The sequence below is a fragment of the Tachypleus tridentatus genome, chromosome 8 (assembly GCF_004210375.1).
Source record: "Tachypleus tridentatus isolate NWPU-2018 chromosome 8, ASM421037v1, whole genome shotgun sequence".
NCBI classification, from domain to species: domain Eukaryota; kingdom Metazoa; phylum Arthropoda; class Merostomata; order Xiphosura; family Limulidae; genus Tachypleus; species Tachypleus tridentatus.
The window spans coordinates 20,253,863-20,277,329 of record NC_134832.1 but is presented as its reverse complement, the minus strand read 5'-3'; the positions used below and the strand labels follow the sequence as shown (position 1 = coordinate 20,277,329).

The 23,467-nt window shown below is 32.5% G+C and overlaps 1 protein-coding gene across 1 annotated transcript; it reads right to left on the bottom strand.

Moving 5' to 3' along the window:
* Positions 1 to 4,757: 4,757 nt before the first annotated feature.
* LOC143224108 (meiosis-specific protein MEI4-like) lies at positions 4,758 to 22,721 on the bottom strand. Its single transcript, XM_076452566.1, has 5 exons — positions 22,586 to 22,721; positions 13,700 to 13,795; positions 9,395 to 9,670; positions 8,262 to 8,674; positions 4,758 to 5,289 (listed from the first exon to the last, which is right to left on the bottom strand). The coding sequence occupies exons 2-5, from the start codon at positions 13,731 to 13,733 to the stop codon at positions 4,906 to 4,908; spliced, it is 1,107 nt and encodes a 368-aa protein (XP_076308681.1). The 5' UTR covers positions 13,734 to 13,795; positions 22,586 to 22,721; the 3' UTR covers positions 4,758 to 4,905.
* Positions 22,722 to 23,467: the final 746 nt, after the last annotated feature.

The following is a 23,467-nucleotide window of genomic DNA, read 5'->3' as shown; positions in this document are numbered from 1 at the left end:
AAATAAGGAGAATATGATAAAGATATTTGAATGTAGAAAAACAAGTATAAAGGTAATGTCCACCCATTCTTAGGCTATTCCTTTATCAGTAGACTAACTTTTTACTTTATAACGCCCACATGGCAGAAAGCGCAAGCATGGTTGGTGTGATGGAGTTTCGAACCCGTTACCCTCACATTACGAGTTGAGTGCCTCACCCACCTGGCCGTTTTATGTGAAATATGTTGTTACGAAAAATCAAAATGAAAACGTCGGCAATGAGATAAATACAGAGTAAACCATGATTTATAACACAATCAATTTGTTTTACACTTTAAAGTAAACCATGATTTATAACACAATCAATTTGTTTTACACTTTAAAGCAAACCATAATTTATAACAATCAATTTGTTTTACACTTTAAGGTAAACCATAATTTATAACACAATCAATTTGTTTTACACTTTAAAGTAAACCATGATTTATAACACAATTAATTTGTTTTACACTTTAAAGTAAACCATGATTTATAACACAATCAATTTGTTTTACACTTTAAGATGAGTTACGAAATATAAACTGTTTCAAAAGAGTATTGACACAAGAAGTAAATTTTACGGGTATTTTTTAGTACTAAGATGACCGAAAATAAACGTACATCTACCTACAGAAGTAAGTTTCTTGTTGAGTTTGCACAAAGTTACTCGGGAGGTGTCTGTGACAGAATACACGGAATACTGCTAGTCAACACCACCCACAGCCAACTCTAAAACTACGCTATTCAAATAGTGAAATATAATTTTAACTATTATAACGAGCAAACAACTCTAAAGTAGGAATGGCGATTTTGTTTCTTTTTGGCGGTTATCTAGCGTCAACCAAGAAATCTCGAATCTACAGACAAGCAAGTTAGCCGTTATGCCGAACATAGCCATAAAGAAGTATGAAACGAATGGAAGATAAATAACTATATTGAAAAATGGGGAAAACATTAAACGTCGGTTACTGATTCAATAGCTTAGAGGTATTTCTTTATGAAAATTCATAGTGAATAAATATAGTAAATAAATGTTTTAAAATACAGCGATACATTTAGATAGAAATATATAGACACCCTTATTCACTAAAATGTCACCAATAAAAAAAAAACTCTGTGATCTTGTCATTGCGTAAATGTACGCAGTATTAGGGTAAAAAATAATCAAAGATAAGCAAGTTTACTTTTGGATCCTAATCGAAAATTAGGAAATTCAGTGTACTTATTAAATGTTATTTTTATTTGCAATTTATTTGGCTGCTATCAAGCAAAGGATATGTACTATATAGTTGGTTTAGAAATATATTTCATACAGCTTTCGTTAATGAACTCTGAAGGAAATGGTATGCCGAAAATGTATTTGGTATCTTGCCATTTCCTTTTAAAAATATCATATTTTCTTGTTAACGCCTGTTCGTTTCTACAGCTATATTGTTCATTCATTAAGAAAAACAATAGTTGAGTTCGTTATGATTTTTTTTTCGTTTTTGTTTTGGGAAAATTTACCTCAAAGGCTATATGGTGATGTCTAACCAAGTAAAAGCTGACTGGTTTTACGTAATCTGAAGACAAATATTTTACAAAATATTCAATCCCAAAATTATACAGAGAAATACAATGACTGACAAATGTATTGAGACATAAACTGTACTGTTTGTTTGTTTGTGTTTTTAAATTTCGCGCAAAGCTACACAAGGGCAACCTGTGTTAGCCTTCCCTAATTTAGCAGTGTAAGAGTAGAGGGAAGGCAGCTAGTTATCAACACCCACTGTCAACTCTTGAGCTATTCTTTTACCAAATAATAGTGGGACTGACCGTACATTATAACGCCCCCAAAGCTAAAAGGGTGAGCATGTTTGGAATGACGGGGATTCCAATTCGCGACCCTCAGATTACGAGTCGAGCATCCCTAACTACATGTCCATACCGTGCCTACAAATTATAAATAAGAGTAAAATAACTACACAAGACCCATGTTAACTAGCTACCCGTAAATTGTCTGATATAAAGATTACGTTTTCCATTAGTGGTAATGAACATAAATATATATTCTTTTCGTGCCAATTTTGCTCGTAAATCATTATCTCTACCAACTACTTTTCTTCTCAGAATTATATAAACAATGCATCAACCTTATACATTTTTCGGTTTCTTTATAACATGCTTATAATTAAAATAAAATTACATTAACCTTAGAATTAAAGTTTTCCAAACTATGTAACAATCCGACGCTGTTTTTAATAAATTTCCTGCACATAACTGCTATTTACTTTATATATTTTCATTTTCAAACTTTTTAAGAAACAAGTGTTCATAAATCTACGATTTTGTTTGTTACGAGAATCTTAAAAACAGCATCAATGTGAGAATTAATCCCACCATTTTATGTATAATATGAACAGTTATATTCTTTTTTACGATCAGTTCTCTACACTGATTTTCTTAACCGGCATGACTAAATATGACAGAATGTGCAATAACTTTTGGTTCTGTTTATTCAGTATAAAGCGAATATCTAAGCCCGATCTGTAACGTTGTAATCAGTTCTAAGTCACCGATGTCCCACCGAGGACATATCTTCTTTCCTATTGCATTATAGGGAGATATCTTTCTCACGTATAGAAAGGCCGGCACTTCCGGTGTGACATTCATTACATTTTTTCCGGTTCCAGCTTTCCTCTGTGTATCTTGTTTTAGATAGTTTTGCAATGAGGAAAATATGTTCCAGGGTTATATGTATAATAGCTAACAATTCACAGATCAATATAGCTAATAATTGAAGAAGATCATTCTCAAATACTTGTAAAGAAACATTATGTCTAACTATACACATGCGAAAATAAATGTCGATAGCAGCGACACCTGCACCCAAGTTGTTTATATTAAGAGCCTTATTGGAAACAAAAAGAAACTGAGAGGATGTGCTGAAAGAGAGATGAAGTCATTTAGATTTTAACAAATTGTAATGGGTTCCAGTGTGATAGTACTGGCTTGTGCTTACAGAAGTCTAAATAATGGTAGACCAAGTATTTAAAAAGTAATAGATACGATCAGATTTTAAGATGGCTTTGATTTTACAGTGAATAATAATGAAAAAATAGAAACAAATGAATAGTTTTATCCTATAAAAAAAAGTATAATCGTTAATTAGTTGCCTACTCTACATTAGTGGAATGTATCCTCAGAAACTGTGTCGATTGTTGAGTAACAAGTTATATTCTGTGGCAGCTGCCTTTTTAAGCAATATATTCGAATTCAACCTGGAATATATCACCTAAGACGTTGGACACTTTTTGAGTGTTACATCCTATGTTTTTAATATGCAAGGATACTCAGAAAGAAAATGGCTGCCAAGAGAGCAAAACTAAGGTGAGAAAAACATACTGGATACAGTCCAAGGAATAAAAAATGCTTTGTTTTCTTAGAATCGAAACCCAGTTTCTAGCGTTGTAATACTGCAAACATGTCACTGTGTCACTTCCAATCATTTCCGTAAAAGAAACACCAATTTCTCAACTAAATTAACCTTTAGTGATCTTGCTACCCTAATTTCAATTGAAAATACAGTTGTGTCAAAGTAAATTATACGGAGCCAAAAAGCCAGTAATGATGTTAAATTACCCGAGGACTGAAGGTGAAATGGATACTCCTGGCAAAATGTTAAGAGAAACTCAACTGAATGAAACGCAATCAGATAAACTACTGTTATTTGTTGTACGTCTGACATAACCTCCTAAATGCTTTTATCATATGGATCTACTCTGCCTCCAAAATGGAATAGTGGAAGATCACATAAATTTTGTTTGTTTGTTTAGTTTATCACAAAGATACACAATGGGTTATCTGTGCTTTACTAATCACGAATATCACAACCCGGCTTCTAGAAATGTAACTCCGCAGACATACCATAGTGCCACTGGGGAGCAATCATTTTTCTGAAACTGCTAGGAAGAGATATGAATGAACAAAACAAAGAGGTAGTGACCAAGTGCATCAAAATCTGATACCAACTACAAAATCAGAGACTGGCATAACAAGGCACAATCACTGCAGTTCTTCTCTCAAGATGTGTAATGCAATAAAGAGAAAGGAGTAAAAAACACCAATATTTTGTGTGTAATAACTATTTCAAGATACTATGTGACATCTATGAGGATTGAAAATTATTCTTTCTTAGTTTACTGATATGTGTTTTTCTCTTCAATTTCTCTACTGCTCTCACTTTTTAATTTCTAGATGATATTTTAAAGCTTTATAACTCTGATGATTATTTTTCCTAACTTAAGCATCCACATACAAATTTTAAAGAATTTACAAATTAAAATTACTTCAATTTCTTTACTATAAATCTGTGTGATCCATGTGGACAATCTGAAAGTCGAGGGTTTGAATCCCCGTCGCATCAAACATGCTCGACCATTCAGCCGTGGGGCGTTATAATGTGACGTACAATCCCACTATTCAATGATAAAAGAGAGGCATAAGAATTGACGGTAGATGACGATGACTTGCTGCCTTTCCTCAAGTCTTACACTTCTAAATTAGGGACAACTGTGGCAGATAGCCCTCGTGTAGCTTTGCGCGAAATTCAAAATCAAACCAACAATGTGGACAACACTGTTTACTGGAGGATTAAGTTAAAGGTCTAATTTAACTCCAGATACAGACTATTTGTGTCAATAATGTGATTAAACGAAAGTTCAAAATATTTACTCATAACCAATTCTTACTGGATATTTCAGTATCACAGCAGTAGTGAATATATACTACACAGTAAAATAGAAGCAAGCAAACATAGCAATAAAGTTTAATAATATTTTTCAAAGTAAGTATTTTCAATCACTTTTTAAACGTAAGGAAAATACGGTTACTTAGAAAACAACAATTTTACTCAGCAATCATGCACTCCAACTGAAATTGGACATTCCAAATTGAAACCGCAAATAAAGGATACTTTTCGGTTATATATAGAGACGCCTGATCCAGATGTCTATGCCAGCTATTCCACGAAACATTTTTCTTTATTGACACTTGTTCTTGAATGGACAGATCTGACGCTAAAATTTTCAAAATGTCTTCCAGGGTTTGAAGTATATAAAATACATTTTCGAACGATGCTGGCTCTACTGTCAACCCAGTTCTGTCACAGTCTCGAAGGTGCGTGGAAAATTTAATAACTTCTGTCAGCAAAGTCTCAAAAACTGATTCCACCAGTGCTACACTTTTCGCTAACGATGAAAGTATATAGCTTCGACGGTCCTGTAAGTAATGCTAAAAAAAAGACGGAAGAAAAAGAATTTGAAAAATAACAACAACTCTGAAATCATCGTTTATTACTACAAGCAATGATGGATATTTCTTCAAAACAATTTTTTTTATTGCGTCCACTTTGAGCCTTACGCTTCGTTAAAAATAATTTTGGTTTACCATCAACACCTTTAGGTGACATTGACAATTATTTTTGCATTACTTAATTAATAGAATGAAATAAATAATCTCTTTAAAAAAACAGAGACATATCCTTTACAGCAGATTTTATGTTATTTGTACAACGTTTGTAGATTCAAGAAGTTCAAAGTACTAACAGATTAAGCATTAGAACATAAGACACACAGATAAATCTCTTACATGGCTTCTAACAGAAAACAAAATTTAAAACAGTTTTAGAGCGATAAAATGGAGCCAGAATTTAATTAGAAGACTTCTCATTCGAAATTCTCTCTTAAAGAACACAGAAAAAAACAAAATAAACAAAACGCTGTGTGGTGTTTTATATAATGTTGAAACTAAGTACACCAGTTCCCATTAAAGACCGTTTTTTATTTCATTTGACCTAGCAGTATTACATAATGCATCCCAACTTGGACAAGTTTTATACCTTAGTGAAAAGAATAAGAACTTTACTCTCCAAAAACAACTAACCAACGTTAGCACAGAAGCAACTACTGCTTTACAGATCCACTTTCGGCCCCGCATGGCCGGTGGTTAAGGCATTCGACTCGTAATCTGAGGGTCATGGGTTTAAATCTCTGTTACACCAAACATGTCCGCCCTTTCAACCGTGGGGACGTTATAAAGCGACGGTCAATACCACTGTTCGTTGGTAAAAGAGTAGCACAAGAGTTGGCGGTTGGTGGTGATGACTAGCTGCCTTTTCTCTAGTCTTACCTAACGGCTGAATGAGTATGTGGTGGAAGAGACTTAAACCACTTTCCCAGACAGAGATCTTTCTCTCTTGCTTTGTGTAGTTGCCTAAAACAGATGTACAGCTGACATTTGTATTTGTGAACCTTCGCTTGTTACAAGACGGTACATGCTTACCAAGCAGGTGTCTTTTTAGTATTTTTTGCAACCCAAAACTACACGCCTTTCTCAAAATCCATAAATTTTAGGTGGTATTACACTATCTAATATGTCAAACAATGTCACGTTGTAGTTCTGGTACATTCTGTTCTACCATGACTTTATATCGGATATAGCTTTCATGTGACTTGCTGATTTGCATATTGAAAATCGTTATAATATAACTCTGAATGTGTGATATAAATGTAAAACACATCCATATTATTCGATTACTTACCCATTAACAAAAAAAAAAAAAAACTTAGTATATAATACCAGAATTTAGGCGTTACTCGCACACTTATTTCAACATGAAAGCCAAATTACAACTGAGTAAGTGTTGCCTACAAAAATATATTTAGAGATAATCAAAATCAATTGTATAATAATTAAAGAACATATACCGGGAAAACACGAAAAAAGTCAGATAATATACTGAGTACGAATTTTACTGATACTACCAGCCCTGGAACAGTTCACCTCCACGGATTCTAATCCTACACATAATGCTAAATCAACTTTCAGCTGGAACATCATCGTACTTATTACCTGAGAATATTAAGTACTGGCTACAGACATGTTTGAGTAAAAGGGGACTATGCCTGTACACAAATATATACGTATGGAAATTCAAGTAGCATGTAGCACTAAAATGAAGCTATTAAAAATTTTAACTAAACACTACAAATTAACCATTGTGGTAATAGTTAATGCTATCGAACTTTCATGATCAGTTTTTAAAATGAAATTCAGTTTTTCACCATATGTTTATCTTAGATATAATTGCCTTTTCGTTGTTAAAGAATGACGTTTAGACGTTCTTTTATAATTCCACATTGTAGCTTGTACCCTGGGATATTTTCAGTTAATGCAATTTGTTTGTTTTTTAATTTCGCGCAAAGCTACACGAGAGCTATCTGCATTAGCCGTCCTTAATTTAGCAGTATAAGACTAGAGGGAAAGCAGCTAATCTCCACCACCCATCACCAACTCTTGAGCTACTCTTTTACCAACGAATAGTGGGATTGAACGTCATATTATAACGCTTCGGCTGAAAGGGCGAGCATATTTGATGTGACGAGGATTTAAACCCACGACCCTCAGATTACGAGTCAAGCGCCTTAACCACCTGGATATGCAGTGCCTCGTTCTTTGTTTGTTTTTGTTTCGGCTTGTTTTGGAATTAAAACAACATATAATTAGTCAGGAGTTTAGATTTGGTGTTTATCATTCAGTTCTTCCTTATGATTTTACTTATTTTACCATTTAACCTCATTAAAATGTAATTATTTTCACTATATATATATAAAACAGGTTGAGCGAAACAAAACTTAGTTTTATATTCATATTTTATTTACGCAGTTTACTTAATTCTGAGTTTTATATCCTAAGTATTTATTTTCAGAACTCAGCGCTAAACTGAAAGAAGTACAGACCCGTAAATTTGTTTGTTTTTGATTTTCACGGAAATGTACACAATGTCTAACCAACTATCCAAAACTTCGACTAATATACACTTTGAGAAGGGAATGAGACGCAAACGTATATAAGATTTAACAAGTTAAATGTGTAATAACTTTTGGTATTGCGAAAAAAAAAACATTTACTGTAATATAGATCATAAATTCATCTTAACTCAATTCTTGAGTCCCCACTAGTAGATATCTTTAGTTTATTTCCACCATCTCTGTAAAATATATTTGAACTGAAGCTGTACATGACAGGAGAAACTGATTAATCTCCATTAAATTTGTCAGCTGTGAATCATGTTACTAGCCGAAACACATCATTAGTCTATTGAAAAATGTTTCACTATATTTTTTCGTGAAATAAGTAGAAGCCAATTACAATGCATCTTTCTGAACAAGATAAATAACCGAATTAAAAGATAGATAAAATACCTGATTTATATCCGTGCTTTCCATGATAGCTTTAGCAACAGATTTTACAAAATTTTCGCATATATTCTGCAATTTTTCACGATATGAATCAAGAAAAGTTGAATGAAATAGTTTTTTGACGACATCTAGAGCTTCCTCAAGTGTAACATCTTTTAACTCAAATCCAACATCAGAAGAAATAAATTCGAGAAGACCTTGTAACGATTCTATTATGGTATCTTGTACTGAAACATCAGAGATTCTCACAGTTTCACAGTTGGCTGCTTTCATATTGGACTTTAGAGATAGCAGTCCAGTGAAAAAATTGGTGTGATGTTTTACTGTAAGCTCTGGTGTACTGTTTCGTTCCTGCTTTTCGAAATGTGTTGAATTTTGTAATTTGTTTTCACTTCTACGTTTCATTAAATGTTCATCTGTAAAATATATGTAAATTGGTGACAATTATACCACAACCATTTAAATATTTATTTACAAGTCTATAACAGAAATCCAATATTAACATAGCATATTATATTAATATGATATGACTAACTTTTTTCCAATCTGATTTTTCTCTTCATATTACAGAGATGTACATTAGTAACATCATATTTTTAATGTTCTGTGCTAGTCCGTAATATTTTTCTTCTGTCTGTATTACAGTCAAATATAGCAAGTATTTAAATTGAATTTAATATTAATAAATTTAGTATCTTTTTTAAATTTAATAACATCTCAATATTTGAAACCTATTAACAACAAAACTGCATCACTTTTACGGTATTTTTAATGTTCCTAGAAGTACATAAAAGAAATATTACTAAGTGTTTTTATATGTGAAATTTTCTTTTTCTCATCAAAACGTGTAATTTAGTTACGAAAAGAAAAAATCCGCCAAGAAATTATAGGTCTGATCTATTATTTGACTTGTTGCTCCCTATGTAGTAAACCAGATATGCTGAATTCGAACACATTAGGAACTTTATGTTATTAGTGGAAATTAATATATAACAAAACCTACGCAGAATGTCTGTTCATGTATGTAATGCCAATTTATTAATAATACATAGTTTATAAATGAGTTTAATTTATTGGGGTAACAGAAATGATATAGCTCATGCTGTTTATGTAACGTGTAAATTCGTGTTTTTTACCTGTTGATAGTGTGTCCGATTCCGACTGGATCCCCGATGTTTCAGGCGAACTATCTCCCTCACCTCCAAATTCCATTATTAATAATTTCTGTTTCAAGAACAAAACATTTTTCTCTAATGCTTGGCACCTCTGATTCGTTTCCTCTTGTTGTCTGTGCATCTTACACGCTAAATGCACGATGTATTCTTCATCCGTTACATCAGGAGGTTTACTCTGGATAATGCTCAAAGCTATTGCAATCTTTGCTCGCCAGATCCATGTGTCTAGAAGTTTAACTGGTGAAATAAGGGTAGAAAAAGATTAAAAGAAGTATGATTCCTAAAAACATCAGGCTTCAAATGTGTACATATAACCACACACAAAGGTTTGGTATTTCCTGTTTTGTATATATGTTTGGCAGTTCAGTTCATCATGTCTTTTTTTCCGTCAGATCTATTACAAATACATTTTATTGAAAAAAATTAATCTTTTCACAGGATCATACATAAGAGATGTTATATTAAAATATTAAATATGTAAATACAAATATCTAGCTCTGATTTTACTTCCTAAGAAGAATAAACAGAGTTTATTAAATGCGCATGAACGTTATACTTCCGTGTTATAATATTTTCATTAATTACTAAGTATTCCTCACACTTAAATTTACAAAAAATCCTGAATTTCCTTTCAAAACAAAATCATAGAAGTATTGTTTTCCGGGTATGTTAATTTACACAATATTTCACAGTGTTCTTATCTCCCAAGTAAAAATACAAATAAAAAAATTCTTCAGAATAGCCTGAAGATGACCTAGGAAGGTCGAAACGTTGTTCTCTGCTTATCAGTAAAAGTGTTAATATCCGTACCAACTGTTCTGAGATACAAAATATACAAAACATAAATCAGATCTAAACTTGTACTCCTAATGCGTGCGTTAAAAAAATAAAACTTTCAAATAAAATTTCATGAAAGCTAATACTCATTTCTTTCGTTCTGACTGTTAAAGCTAAAAATATATGATGTATTGAGGAAAACTAATGGTTAACATACTTTCAAAACTTTACGAGTTTAATTTATCGGAGTAAAAGCATAAAACTGCACATCTTGGACGATGTATCGTCTATTAGGTTTAGTTTGTATTCACAAGTTTCATAATTAGAATTAAATAAAACAAAGCAGATATGAATGTTGAAGTACACAATGTTCTACGTTCAATATTACAAGTTACCGCCTACAGCCAGATGTGGAAAGACAATTGCTCTTAATGAAACAGTAAAGCAAGAAAAGCGAATTAAAAATAAAAACGGATTACTTCAAACGTGTCTTATTTTCTGAGGTTGAAGTTACTGTTCTTATAATTGTTACATTCCTTTATGAAAACATAAAGAAACCTAAGGTGTTTAGAATTGATAGTCCCTACTATTATAAGAATAAAATGATATGTAATACATACTTCAGGTTCCACAAAAATAATAATAATAATACTTCCCCCTATCTAATCAATACGGTGAGAAAATGTGTGCTCAGCTGTATGACAAATAAAACGCACGTGTACTCTCAATTTTTACATAAACCTTTAATACTATTATAGTTTGAACTTCAGTAACATTTCATATTATCAAATACTAAAAACTACAAATCGTGTTGTTGAAATTCACTAAGTCCTATCACTAAAAGTCTACATTAGGAATGAAATATTCTAGTTGGTTATATCTTCTGCAGTATATAAGAAGTTGATAAATAGTTTTTTGTTGTTGTTGTTAAGCGTAAAGCTACAAAACGGGCTATCTATGCTCTGCCTAATGAGAACATCAAAACCCTATTTCTATCATTATAAGACTTCAGATATACCGAGAGGGAAGGGGTGATATAAAAATGTGTAAGATGTGTATATACATATTTGGAAAGAAAAACTTTGATTTCGTGACAAAAATAGAATTGGTTCAGTAGAAACTTACTTGCCAGTGGCACAGCGGACTTACAAGGCTAGAAACCTTGTATACTCGTAGTGGGCAGAGCGCTGATACCCAATCGTTTAGTTTGGTGCTCAACTTTAAACAAACAAACAGTAAAAATTTATAAGTTGTGAGAGAACCATTCAATCTACTACAGCTTTGGGTTTTTGAACAGATGTACTGTACATGTAGAACATATTTATGAGAAAAAAAAGGAAATATGCAAAATGACTTTCAATTCATAACTGTTTATCACGTAACAACAACAGATATTGCTGTTAAAAAATGTAAGCATCATGTCATAACTCCCTGGCTCATTGGAAACAGGATTTTTACAATTAACCAACGCTAAAAGAACGTATTCAATATTACGTAATGCAGTCTCTGAAATCCTCTATGCTATCACGCCATACTATGTACAAATCATATGGGAACAAATTAAACATTTGATATGATTTGCAAACTTATAATTATACAACTATATTCCTAAAACTTATTGTTTCAAGATAATATTCCAATGGCAAATATAGTCTTTTTATCCCTTCTTTTTTCCGTAACTATATATGTTCTTATACACCTGTATCAACTGGTAGACGAAGATATTGCACTAAACTAATACTTTATCACAATACTCCAATTCATACGGAATACTTTTTTTCTTAAGTTTAATCCGTGAATTTGCAAGTTTAACATATATGTTTTAAGCATTCATTTTTTAGTAAGAAAAAAACTAAACATCTTATATCATATCAATATAACATAGTGTCAAAGCAGAAGAGAAGGGTAAAGCATACCAATACTTTGTTTTTACAGACACTTTCACAGCCTTCATCCAACTTCCTCACCTAAAACATGCTACACAAACTGGTCAAGCAGGGCTATGATAACATTTATCCAAAACGTTTTTAACATAAACAAGTTGCTGATGAATATACGGTAGCCTGCATTACGTGTACAAAATTCTGGCCTTTTTCTATAAAACTGTAGCAGTTATTTCTGACCTTTACGAATATGTTCTCCTAAACTGAAACTGAAATCACAAACTTACTTAAGTCTGATAATGTGAAATGAAACTTTTTTCCTACAGCGGTGTATCACATTGACAGAAGTTGAATTTCATCATCTCTACAAGTTCCTAAAGGTTTTCAAAATGGAACAAAAAGAAACTGAAAAGGTAATAACTTATATTAAATGTTTTTCATTTGGCGCACAACACTCAACATTCTGAACTTTCACGATGTTTAGTGTTTTAAGTGGAATACATTTTAATGAAACCTTTCTACAACATTTATTTTCAATATCATTTTTGTCTTATAACTAGTACAATAATATATTTCGTAAAATCCTTATGAAGATTTTAATTTGTACTTCTGTAATTTCGTCTTTAATCTGAAGTATATGTTTCAGACCATTTCTATGTTATTATCAATGTTATCTCCATCCTAAAGTGTATAATAAACATTTAATAATGCCAGAAAAGCTTTTAGTAACCAAAACACATAATAGAAAACGCTATTATGAGAACATCTACAGTAAATAATAATAGTTTTATATTCTCATTCAAAAATAATAATAATGAATATATTCACTACATCTCTGAAAAGTAATTTGCTAGTAGCCCCTGTAAACAATGAGACTGATTTGAGACTTCTAAGTTGTCCTATTAATCTTGCAGCGAATGTTCACAGTTGAGTTACTTGCAATATTTTGCAGCAAAGTAGTTAAGAGTTATAAGGCGACTAGAGCCATCTGTTGACCATTTACAAAACAAAAGTTTTATTTCACGATGACGAGAAACCGAATTGAAGTAAAAATGCATTCAAATGACGACAGGTGTAGATATTAAAACTTTGATTAAAATAGAGTACAGAACAACGTTTCGACCTTCTTAACTCATCTTCAGGTTAACATAGTCATAGAGAGTCTATGTTGGGGACGAGAGTATGACGGGTAGGAGGTTGTAGAGGGCGTTGCAGATAAATTTTTGTTTTGAATATCGCGCAAGTCTATATTAATTAATATAGACATAAAGGTGTTCAGCCCTTAGAATATTTGCTATAAATTTTATATAAATACTATAAATCATTATCACAATACCTTTTTCACGTCCATTATATCTAATAAGTTAATTAATCATGTAACATAATGTATAAATTTACATTCTTGAGCACATTGCGGGTCTCAAAACTTAAACATATCTCGCAATAGTAATAATTGAATTAATGAAACTATGAGTGTTCGTTAATGTTAAGGGAAAAAGAAACATTGAAAGGTATAATAACAGTCAAAACACTTCTAATGAAAACTTACATATACTACATTTCATCGCGTGTATGTTATCCATCAAAACTAAACAATCTTACTTACCGTTTTCTGTTTGATTACGCTGAGATATTTCCATGATGACATATTTAGTAATTGGCCATCTTAACAAACGGTTTCCAAGACTATTAACATTAAATACTGGAAAAATAAAGATGTTAAATAACTGTCTTTTAATAAGGATACATTTTTAGAATTGAAATATACACAAAAATCATCTATATAAACAAACGGTATATACTTATAATTAAAGTAAACATTTTAGTGTTACAGTTACGACAGACAGTGTTCGTACCCCTTAGTCGATAGTAGTTTTTTCCTCATAACTTAAAAGGCATCACGATTAGGATAACGAAAGTATGGTATATTATAAATATTATACTAACATACATCTACATAAATTTTTATGTAAATTGAACAAGACATAAACTGTTTATAAACAAATAACCAAACATAGGAGAGGCAGAAAGTGTTCGTGCGTCTACATTAATGGTCAGTTGTATTGCTTTTCAGGTGAATTAGTTGGCACAATCTCTCCTCATAGCTCTCCATGATCGTTAGATATACAGTAGCTGTTCCAATTTAAATATAGCATAAGTGTTAAACTTAGTTGTTGTTAGAAGTGATAATTTATGACAGGTTTGATTATGTAATTGTTTGCTAACATACACTATGTAGTTCAATAGTTATGAATTGGTGATTGTTATATTATTGCATCATGCTTTTAGTATCTTTTAAGTTATCTTGCTTTAATTTATAATTACTGTATCATATTTCCCAATATGTGGAACATTATAGGACTATACTGGGCATTAAATATGCATCCAAACTGTAATTCAATTGTTAGATACATCTAGATTGTATTACTTTCAGTTAAGTTACAAAGAGCATATAATGGCAATTTTAATGCGAAATTATCACAAATTGTACTATAATAACACAAAAGTGAAGCATATTTTGCTTTTCACTTGTATTACAAAGTAACTGAACCAGCCTATGTGAAATATGACAAAATAAAAAAGAGACAATTATTTAAGCCTTTGAATAAAACTATGGTAATCTACAGTTATAATTTTGATTTTAAAATTAAATTATCACAGCATGTTTAACTCTTCTTGACAAATTGTGTTCTAAAGTAATTGAGCGGGACTGTATGGACTTTGACGAAAAAGGAAGACAATCATTTATAGCTCTGGATACATCTGTGATAACTAACGGTGTGACTATCATTTACATATACTTTGACTTGTTTTAATATATTATTTTAAAATAAGTGGAATGTAATCTGTTTGTTTATTGGAAATTTACCATCACCAAGTCATTGACATCTACTCTAAAGAATATAGTCCACACACAAAACTTTACAGACTCATTGTGACCACACTTTTTATATCAACGCAACCAAGACAATCTGCCACAGCAATTAATTTTTTGAGCGGCTAACTAGAAGAAAGCACAACCTGTTGCCAATATATTTTTGTAGTATATACCACAGTTTGGTGAACATGATACTAAACAGTTAATTGTAGTCATCAAATACCACTAATTGTCTAGCTTTAATACAGCTTAATATAGTTTAAATATAAATACATTTAAGTTTTAGTATTTCTTTGAAACAATTTTGCCTAAAATCCAAACTCCAATTGGTATTAAGTTTATTTTAGAAAGGAATTTGTCCTGAAGAATTTGGTTTCTGTGTCAGACTACACGACATTTGACTACAGGTTATTCTTCTTGACAATCTTTATAAGTAGCCAATTATGATTTTCAAATTAAAATGTGTGTAAAAAGAGCAATTTGGATATATTGGTCCTAAAATATCCATTCGGGAGTTTAGATTTTAAATAAAATTGTTGCATGTCAAAGAAATGCTACAACTTAAATGTATCTAAGTTTAAACTATTTCACAATGAATGAAACTGCTGTTTACATAAAGTCTGAAATTTATTTAAAGATAACAAAAAGCTTTAATTTGCATTAAACCAATAACCATCAAAATGCGATAATTAGGAAGAAAAATGACTAACGTTAGCATTAAGCTAGACTACTTTTTATATATCATATATTTCAGTGTTATGCTTAAGTTTCATATAATCCTTACAACGGATTGCATCTAGTAAAAAAAAGTTTATAATATCTGTATATATATATTAGTATTAGACTGCAAATTAAAAATGGGTTAACTGAAAATAACATAGTTATTAGTTAGTTATCACCATTAGATTCCATCTAGGAACATGGGGCCGCAATCGCTTGCGGATTCTTCAACAAGTATTTAAGTAAGTAGGTTGGTAGCCCACTGCACCGAACCGTCCCTAATTTAGCAGTGTAAGACTAGAGGGAAAACAGCTAATCATCACCACCCACCGCCAACTCTTGGGCTACTCTACGAACGAATAGTGGGATTGACCGTCACATTATAACGCCCCCACGGCTCGGAGAGTAAGCATGTTTGGCGCGAAGCGGGCGCGAACCTGCGACCCTCGGATTACGAGTCGCACCCCTTACGCGCTAGGCCATGCCAGGCCTGAAAATAACATAGTTAAGCATGATATAAGCCAACTTAAAATATTTAACCAGATAATTTTCTTTTAAAGTTTTAAAAAAAATGAAACTAATTTAGGTTTTTGTTTTACTTAATCTATAACAAAATATCCCTAAAAAGTAGAAAGCCTTAGCTCTAAACTAGAAATTATAATAGTGACTTTTAATTTTTCAATTTGTATGCTACATGGAATCACCTAAAATTGGCTCCTAACCTGTATAGAAGCAAAATCAAAATTACTTGTAAAAAGAAATAATGTTTATAAAATTTTATTTCAGTTGTGTTGAAATTCAGACAAAGCTATGTAAGGGCTTTTAGGCTTAGCTGTCGCTAATCTGAAAATTACAGATTAGAGGGAAGATAGCTAGTCTACACATACCACTTTTCTGTAATAACGAACAGAGATTTGACTGTCATATAACAACTTGTTAGAGCTAATGGAACAAGTACGTTCTGTGATGGGATTTCAATTCATAACCCACAAAACTTGTTAAGAAAAAATCACATTAATGTGATAAAATATACGGTATATGACTGAACATAAAACAAGTGAAACAAAACGTGACAGCCTTTGTTAATCATGCCTCCATCTGAACATTGTTCCTAATAAAAGTTGAATGTTTACTTTATGTGGTGTATGATGGGTTATTCTGCCAAGCAGCCAAAACAGACAGACAAGCACTTCCAACGAATAGTTCAAAAAGTGCCAGAGACCCAGCACTACTCATACATTTTAAGCATTAAAGTTGGCAAGGCTATCAATTCTAGCCAATAACTCCAAAAATACTGGAAAATAAAAAATACCCATACTTTGCCAAACAGTGGAGTGAGTAAAACTGTTGGTTTTCACACAAAGTTCATCAGACACATAAGAAACAATAATAAGAAGTAAATGGTACCGCTACAGTTCAAGAAAACTAACGAAGTCCAAGTCAAGCCTGATCATTGACTTGGAGGCCACAACAGGTAGCTTGTGCCAAAGGTTTGGTGGCAGCCCAGTTCTCTCAAGGTTGGTTGAATTTTGGTACTTACGTGCCTGTAACTGTAAAAAATTGAGAAATAAATTCCTGGCTGATACGGGATGAGCCAGAAGAGGGGTATATCTTGCATTAATTTAAGCATTCAAAGTAAGACCACCAAACTGGCTTGTGTAAAGTGGAAAGGCATGCCTCTGGTTCTTAAGGAAATATTTATCTTAGACAAAAACATGAGATCTTCAACACGTGATTCAGCATTACCATTCTCATGTACATATTAAGGACATTATTAGTTAGTTTTTGCCCGTGCAACTGGTTAACTGACATTTGGTTGGAAAGTTATGTCACCAAATTGAGCCCAGGAAGAATGAACTGCATCAATGTATGCAGAAAAAGGAATAACAATATATCTATGGTTTACTATGGCTAAAGTCCAGTGCATCAGCACCTTTTAATCTGGATATGAAAGCCAAAATGAAATGAATCATTTCCTATCCAGAAAGCAGGCAGCATTAGCATTAGTTACCTGTACAATAAAAGTCCAAGAGTTGTTTTATAATCATGAGAAATCATCTATCTAGCTTTATACGGGAATGATCACAGATATTGCAACCAAAGTGGAAATAATGAGACTAATAGTAAGAATGTAATTAATTCCATTGCACTATGACTAATTAGGCAACTTAAAACACATCTGAGATCATTGACTGAGGGTTGTGCAGACAATGTAATTCTAATGCAGCGAGAGTAACTCAGTTACTTCTTTCTTCACTATGCTGATATATTTGTGGATATACATGAATAACTGGATCAAAAAGTGAATCACCAATAAAAAGATACATACCAGATACTTCTAATAAAGCAACTAAAGTGTCACCTTTCCTGAGATGCTAGAAATGTAGTCATTAAATGTTAACGAATGGAGCCACGTATGAGTGCTTGCTTTATATCAAGTACTGCTTGTCAGAAAAAGCAATGTATAACAAGAGTATGTGTTTGAATTTAGAAGGCTGAACATAGTAATTCATGCTAATGCCTTTTCCTTACCATGAACATATGAATGTCACAATGCACTGGTGATTAATTGTATTTATACTAACACTTTAGCCTCTGGCGCCATTTTAAAGTTATTTTTTGCATTGGAACTGTGTTACATTTCAAATCTAAGAGCGTGCAATGGAAGAGATGCCTATTTACACTGATGATATTTTAATGTTTGGACACATGTTTAAGTCTACAGCTGATAAACTGAAAATAATCTTCCATGGGATAACTAAAGCTGGTTTGAAACTTATCCCAAAAAAATTTACGATCGTGCACACACAGAATTGAGTTATTGAGTTTCTAAGTCATACTGTGGGTACAAATGGAGTCTTCAGAGATGCCAACCATTATGATTTGAGTGTAATCATTACGATTTTCGTCTATACATTACGACTATATGCTCATACAGACAAATATTGCGACTTGTTGCAACTCCCAAATTATTATATATTATATAGGCCTATACAATAAAGTGATAAATTGTTCCCCGAGAGCTTTAAAGGGGTGAAAAGAAAATTTCTAGTGAGATACAAATAAATGTTGATAATAAATAAAAGACATAGTCCAAATGGCCACTTGCGATAATCATGTTTGTGCTTCAAATAATAAAAAAAAATATTTGTATCTCCGACATCTACCAATAGTTTGAGTGCGGTGCTTCTCCATACTGGGTACGTGGAGGAATCCATAGTTATGTCATCAGTACTTGTCAGCCAATCAGCGCTGGCGTAGATGGGTATTTCTCGTTTTCTAAGCGGCATAGAAACACCGATGCGATCATTCACAAGTAGAAAAAAAGAGGCCTCTTTCACCAGATTGTCTTGTTACTGGCAAATCTAAAAGGACTAAAACTGTGAATCAAAAATTTATGAAAGAGTATATTGCAAAATATCCGCTCATTGCATCAAAAGTCAGTGACAGTCATGCGTTTTGTACAGTTTGTCACATCGATTTTTCTGTGGCGCATGGCGGGATAAACGATTGTTCCAGACATATAAAATCGGCATCTCACCAACAAAAGGATAGGGCGAAGACAAAAACGATGCATATAACGACATTTATGAGTAAGAATTCAGAATATGAAACCATAAATGCAGAAGTGATGTTCACGCAATTCGTCATTGCTCATAATTTACCCCTAGCTGTAGCCGATCATGCAGGACATCTATTCAGAAAAAATACATGCAAAAACGGCTCGTTTGGGTTGAGAAAATATTTTACATAGCCGTTTTTGCATATATATTTCTCTACAAGTGGGTTTTCTCGACATCATCTGATTATTCAGGAAAATGTTCCCATACTCTGATATAGCGAAAAAATAGGGCTGTGCTAGAACCAAAACTACAGCCATTGTACAAATGTTGGGTTGTAAAGATGACAAAATGATTTCAAGCATACTTACTAACAGTGTTCACAGTTTAGCCACAGATAGATCCACAGACATGGATGACTCAAAATTGTATCCTGTCATAAATGAGCAATCTATAACAGTAATAAATAATAATAGTTATAATAATAATATAATAATAAACAGCTTAGAGACATTGGTCAGGCCTAGTAGCCGCAAATGATAAAGAGCTCTGTCTACAATCATTACGCTCAGTCATTTGACAAAAGTGGCATCAATACAAGGTTGGACCTTACCAGTTAGCAGTTTCCTTGGTTTTGCGTGATATAACAAATAGTCTTCTCCAAGACAGCAGCATCATTTTCTGCTCTGAGATACATTTTAGAAAAGAGAAGAAATGTGACCAAAATCTCTAAAGCTTGATTTGGTGGATACTTCAGTTCAGGTATAACGTGCAACTGTATATTATAGCCATATTTCCATTGTTCCTGAATGTAGATACTCTACAACAAACAAACGACTTTTTGCAGCTGTAGTTTTTGTAAAACACTTGTCATTAGCTTTATGGTAGAATGTTTACTGTCTGGGTACAGCACACTTCTTTTAAAACAATAATGAACTTTAAAAAATCTACAAAGAATAATAGCCCACTTAATAACATTAAAATAATATGGTTATCTCAACATACAATGAGATATAATAGCTCAAGAAATTATGAGGGGACTTAAAACAATTTTTACTACAGCAATGTTAAACTACGAAGTAGAAGATTATACTAACAGAATGGTGCCACGATTACCTTTGTTAGCTGCACGAAGAGCAAACGATGGATGTTGGTCAAGCATGGAAGTTCCATGCTGTGCAGCACAGGAAAGCCTGATCAGCACAAAGAGACAATGGATTCCTGTAATATGGTCCATTATAAATGGCTAAAGCTATGCTGTACATTTCTATGACCCACTCAACTGTGGTTCTCCGACTTTGTTGCAGCTACTGGTCTCCAAAGCTCTAAAGCTCAAATATGCATTTAAAAAAACTGGACAGCACCAAGGTATTATCCACAATTGTGCTAACACTTGATAGCTATTTTCCTGGTTGCATTCATGAAGATCCATTTGACATCAACAACTACTGCTCTGCTGCATGTATTCCATTAAAATTTCAAATTACTTAAAATTACTCTACATGACTACCTACAGTAAAACTTGTTCATCTATACAATCTTGTCAGTAAATTACTGGTACCTCAATATCAGTATATTTTTCATTCTTTCACAATACAAACTGAACCAGCAAATCAAGGAAAGCTTTGACATTGCTTCAAAATAAAATTAATGATATGCTTTAAAATAAACCACTGGCACTGTATGCTGCAGATAATAATAAAATGTTTTTCAGTCACTGATATCAACTTCTGCTCTGCTGCATAAATTACAGTCAAATTTCAAATCACTTAATTTCCTTTAATCAATCTTGGCTACTTTCCTCTTTTTCGAGACAAGGGTTTCCAGTGCTCTCTTCCGAGCTTTTTTTCTCTCCTTCTCTGAATTGGCAGCTCTCTGTGCCTCTGCGGCTTTCTGGACTTTTTCGTTAGCCAAGGTGGCTGGGCCAGATTTCACAGAACCATAGGCCTCAAGCCTTTCTGCCCTTTTCTTCTGATTCTCCCTCAGCTTTCAGATATACTTTGAAGCTGCTGATCTAATGTCCTTACACATTCTCTTGTCTACAGGATCAAAATGAACATCTTTCCTTTTAAACATTTCAATCGCTGTTGTTTCTTTGGAGCGTAGAGAATATTTTATCGTCTGGTATGCACACGATACCAGACCACGAGACCTGCAACGAGACGAAACGAGACTGCCTCCAAGATGGCGGTCAGATTTTTTTTTTCTGCAATAAACATTGAAAAAATACGATTTCTCCTCAAAAACCACCTACCCGGCCCCCAAATCTTTCATATTTTCTCCTCGAATTTACACGAATCTCGTGGGTGATCGTTGGCCGTTTGAAAACCGCGGAAATCCGCGTTTCAGCGGAAAAATGGCACGCATGAATTCATTGTTCTGTTCGTACTACCCGAGTAAAACATTCTCAATGCACACATTTATTTACATTATTGTTTCTGAAAAATGACTGAAAGGTGTGGTAAGCTGGCTGGGATATAATTTGCAATACAATGACATTACACATTTATATTGTAAGTTATACTGAAAAAGAAATTCAGTTCTCTTGATATATGTTGTTTACTTTTATTTAGATTTTAGATCAACAGCAGGGGTCTTTGGCGGTAATTATGACAGAAACATTCTATTTTTGAATTAGTGTTTTACGAACAATTATTTTCAAAACCGTAATGATTTAATTGAAAATACTGAAAAAATGGGATAAACGTAAAGTCGAATACGATTTCATCATTTACTTACGGTGTTAGGCATGAAAGGACAAATTCCACGCTAGTTTACAGTGTAGGCGTGTAACACCACTGCATTAGGCAGGTACAACTACAAATAAGTTAAAGATGTTAGCTTTATTCTATTACATTGGGGTAAAATTATTGTTCATTCTGAGGCCTGCAGAGATGAAAAAAATGCTTTAATTTGCGATAAAACAACAAATTTTAAAATGTAAACAACTAACCTATAAGTATAACGTCCGTTAGCATTAAGCTAGAGCAGTTAACGTATACTATCCTACGTATTTTTATAGCTACGCTTAAGCCTAGTATAATATCCACAATCAGTTGCATATCAGCATATATTTATGATATTGATACTTCTTTTTTAGAAAAGAAAGTAACATGTTTATATACATATATATATATATTAACGTCTTATCACTTGCGAGCTTAATCTTAAGTAAAATTACATTGCATCTTACGATGTCATGCATTATAAATCCTAATAGATCGGTATCACATTAGTTTGTAAATAACGTTATATTATTACTAATACCAACAAAGTTAAGTGATTAAATGAGATCTTCTTTCTGTTAAATTTTTCACCAAAGCAAAAGACTCACCTACTTTAAAGCGTTTTATCCTACATAATTTATCACAAATTTCTCTTTAGAAAATGAAATGCCTTAACCCTAATATCTACTTCAGTTTTGAATTTTTCACACCAACTTCAAAACATCAAAAAGACCTCTAACCTCTTCTGAAGTGAAAACAAAATTACAAGACGGTAACATATTTGCATTATAATAATATTTTAAGATAAATTACCTGAATACGATATAAATAACATGCTAACAAACAACAAAAATAAAATTAAATAAAACAAATCTTTCATTGATGTTAAGCCAAGATAGGAAGAAGAGGTATTAGATATGGATAATAATCGATATACAGATGCCAGAGTTTATTTAGCAAAAAAACTATTTCCAAAAGTATTTATAATCTTTATCTTAAAGTGTAAGTTTATTACATCCGAATTCAATCGACATATGACATCTTCACAAAATAGACTCTTACCAAAAACGTTTCTGGAATTTGTTGCTCAAAACAATTACATTAGAAACGTAATTTATAAATTTTAGGACCGCAATAGGCCAAACAACTGCTATAATATCAAACACACCGAAATACGTTTCTATGTGAATTTTGAATCTGATGATCAGTCATATAATCTAAAATCCAAATGATTGATGATACACCCTTCTCAAAGAAATGAAAATTTGATAGATATGGTTTTATATTTTTATACTTCGTGACAACATTTATTTCAATTTTCAAAATAAACAGTCTGTCACAAATATTCTGTGTTTAAAATAAAAGTATTGATAATGTTCTGACTTATTTTTGATCAAATCACTGAAAAAGTTGACAGTATTTTTAGAGCCTGGAAACACGTGAGAGAATTTGATGTGTCTCCCAAGAACATTTTGTGTATGCTAAGTTGT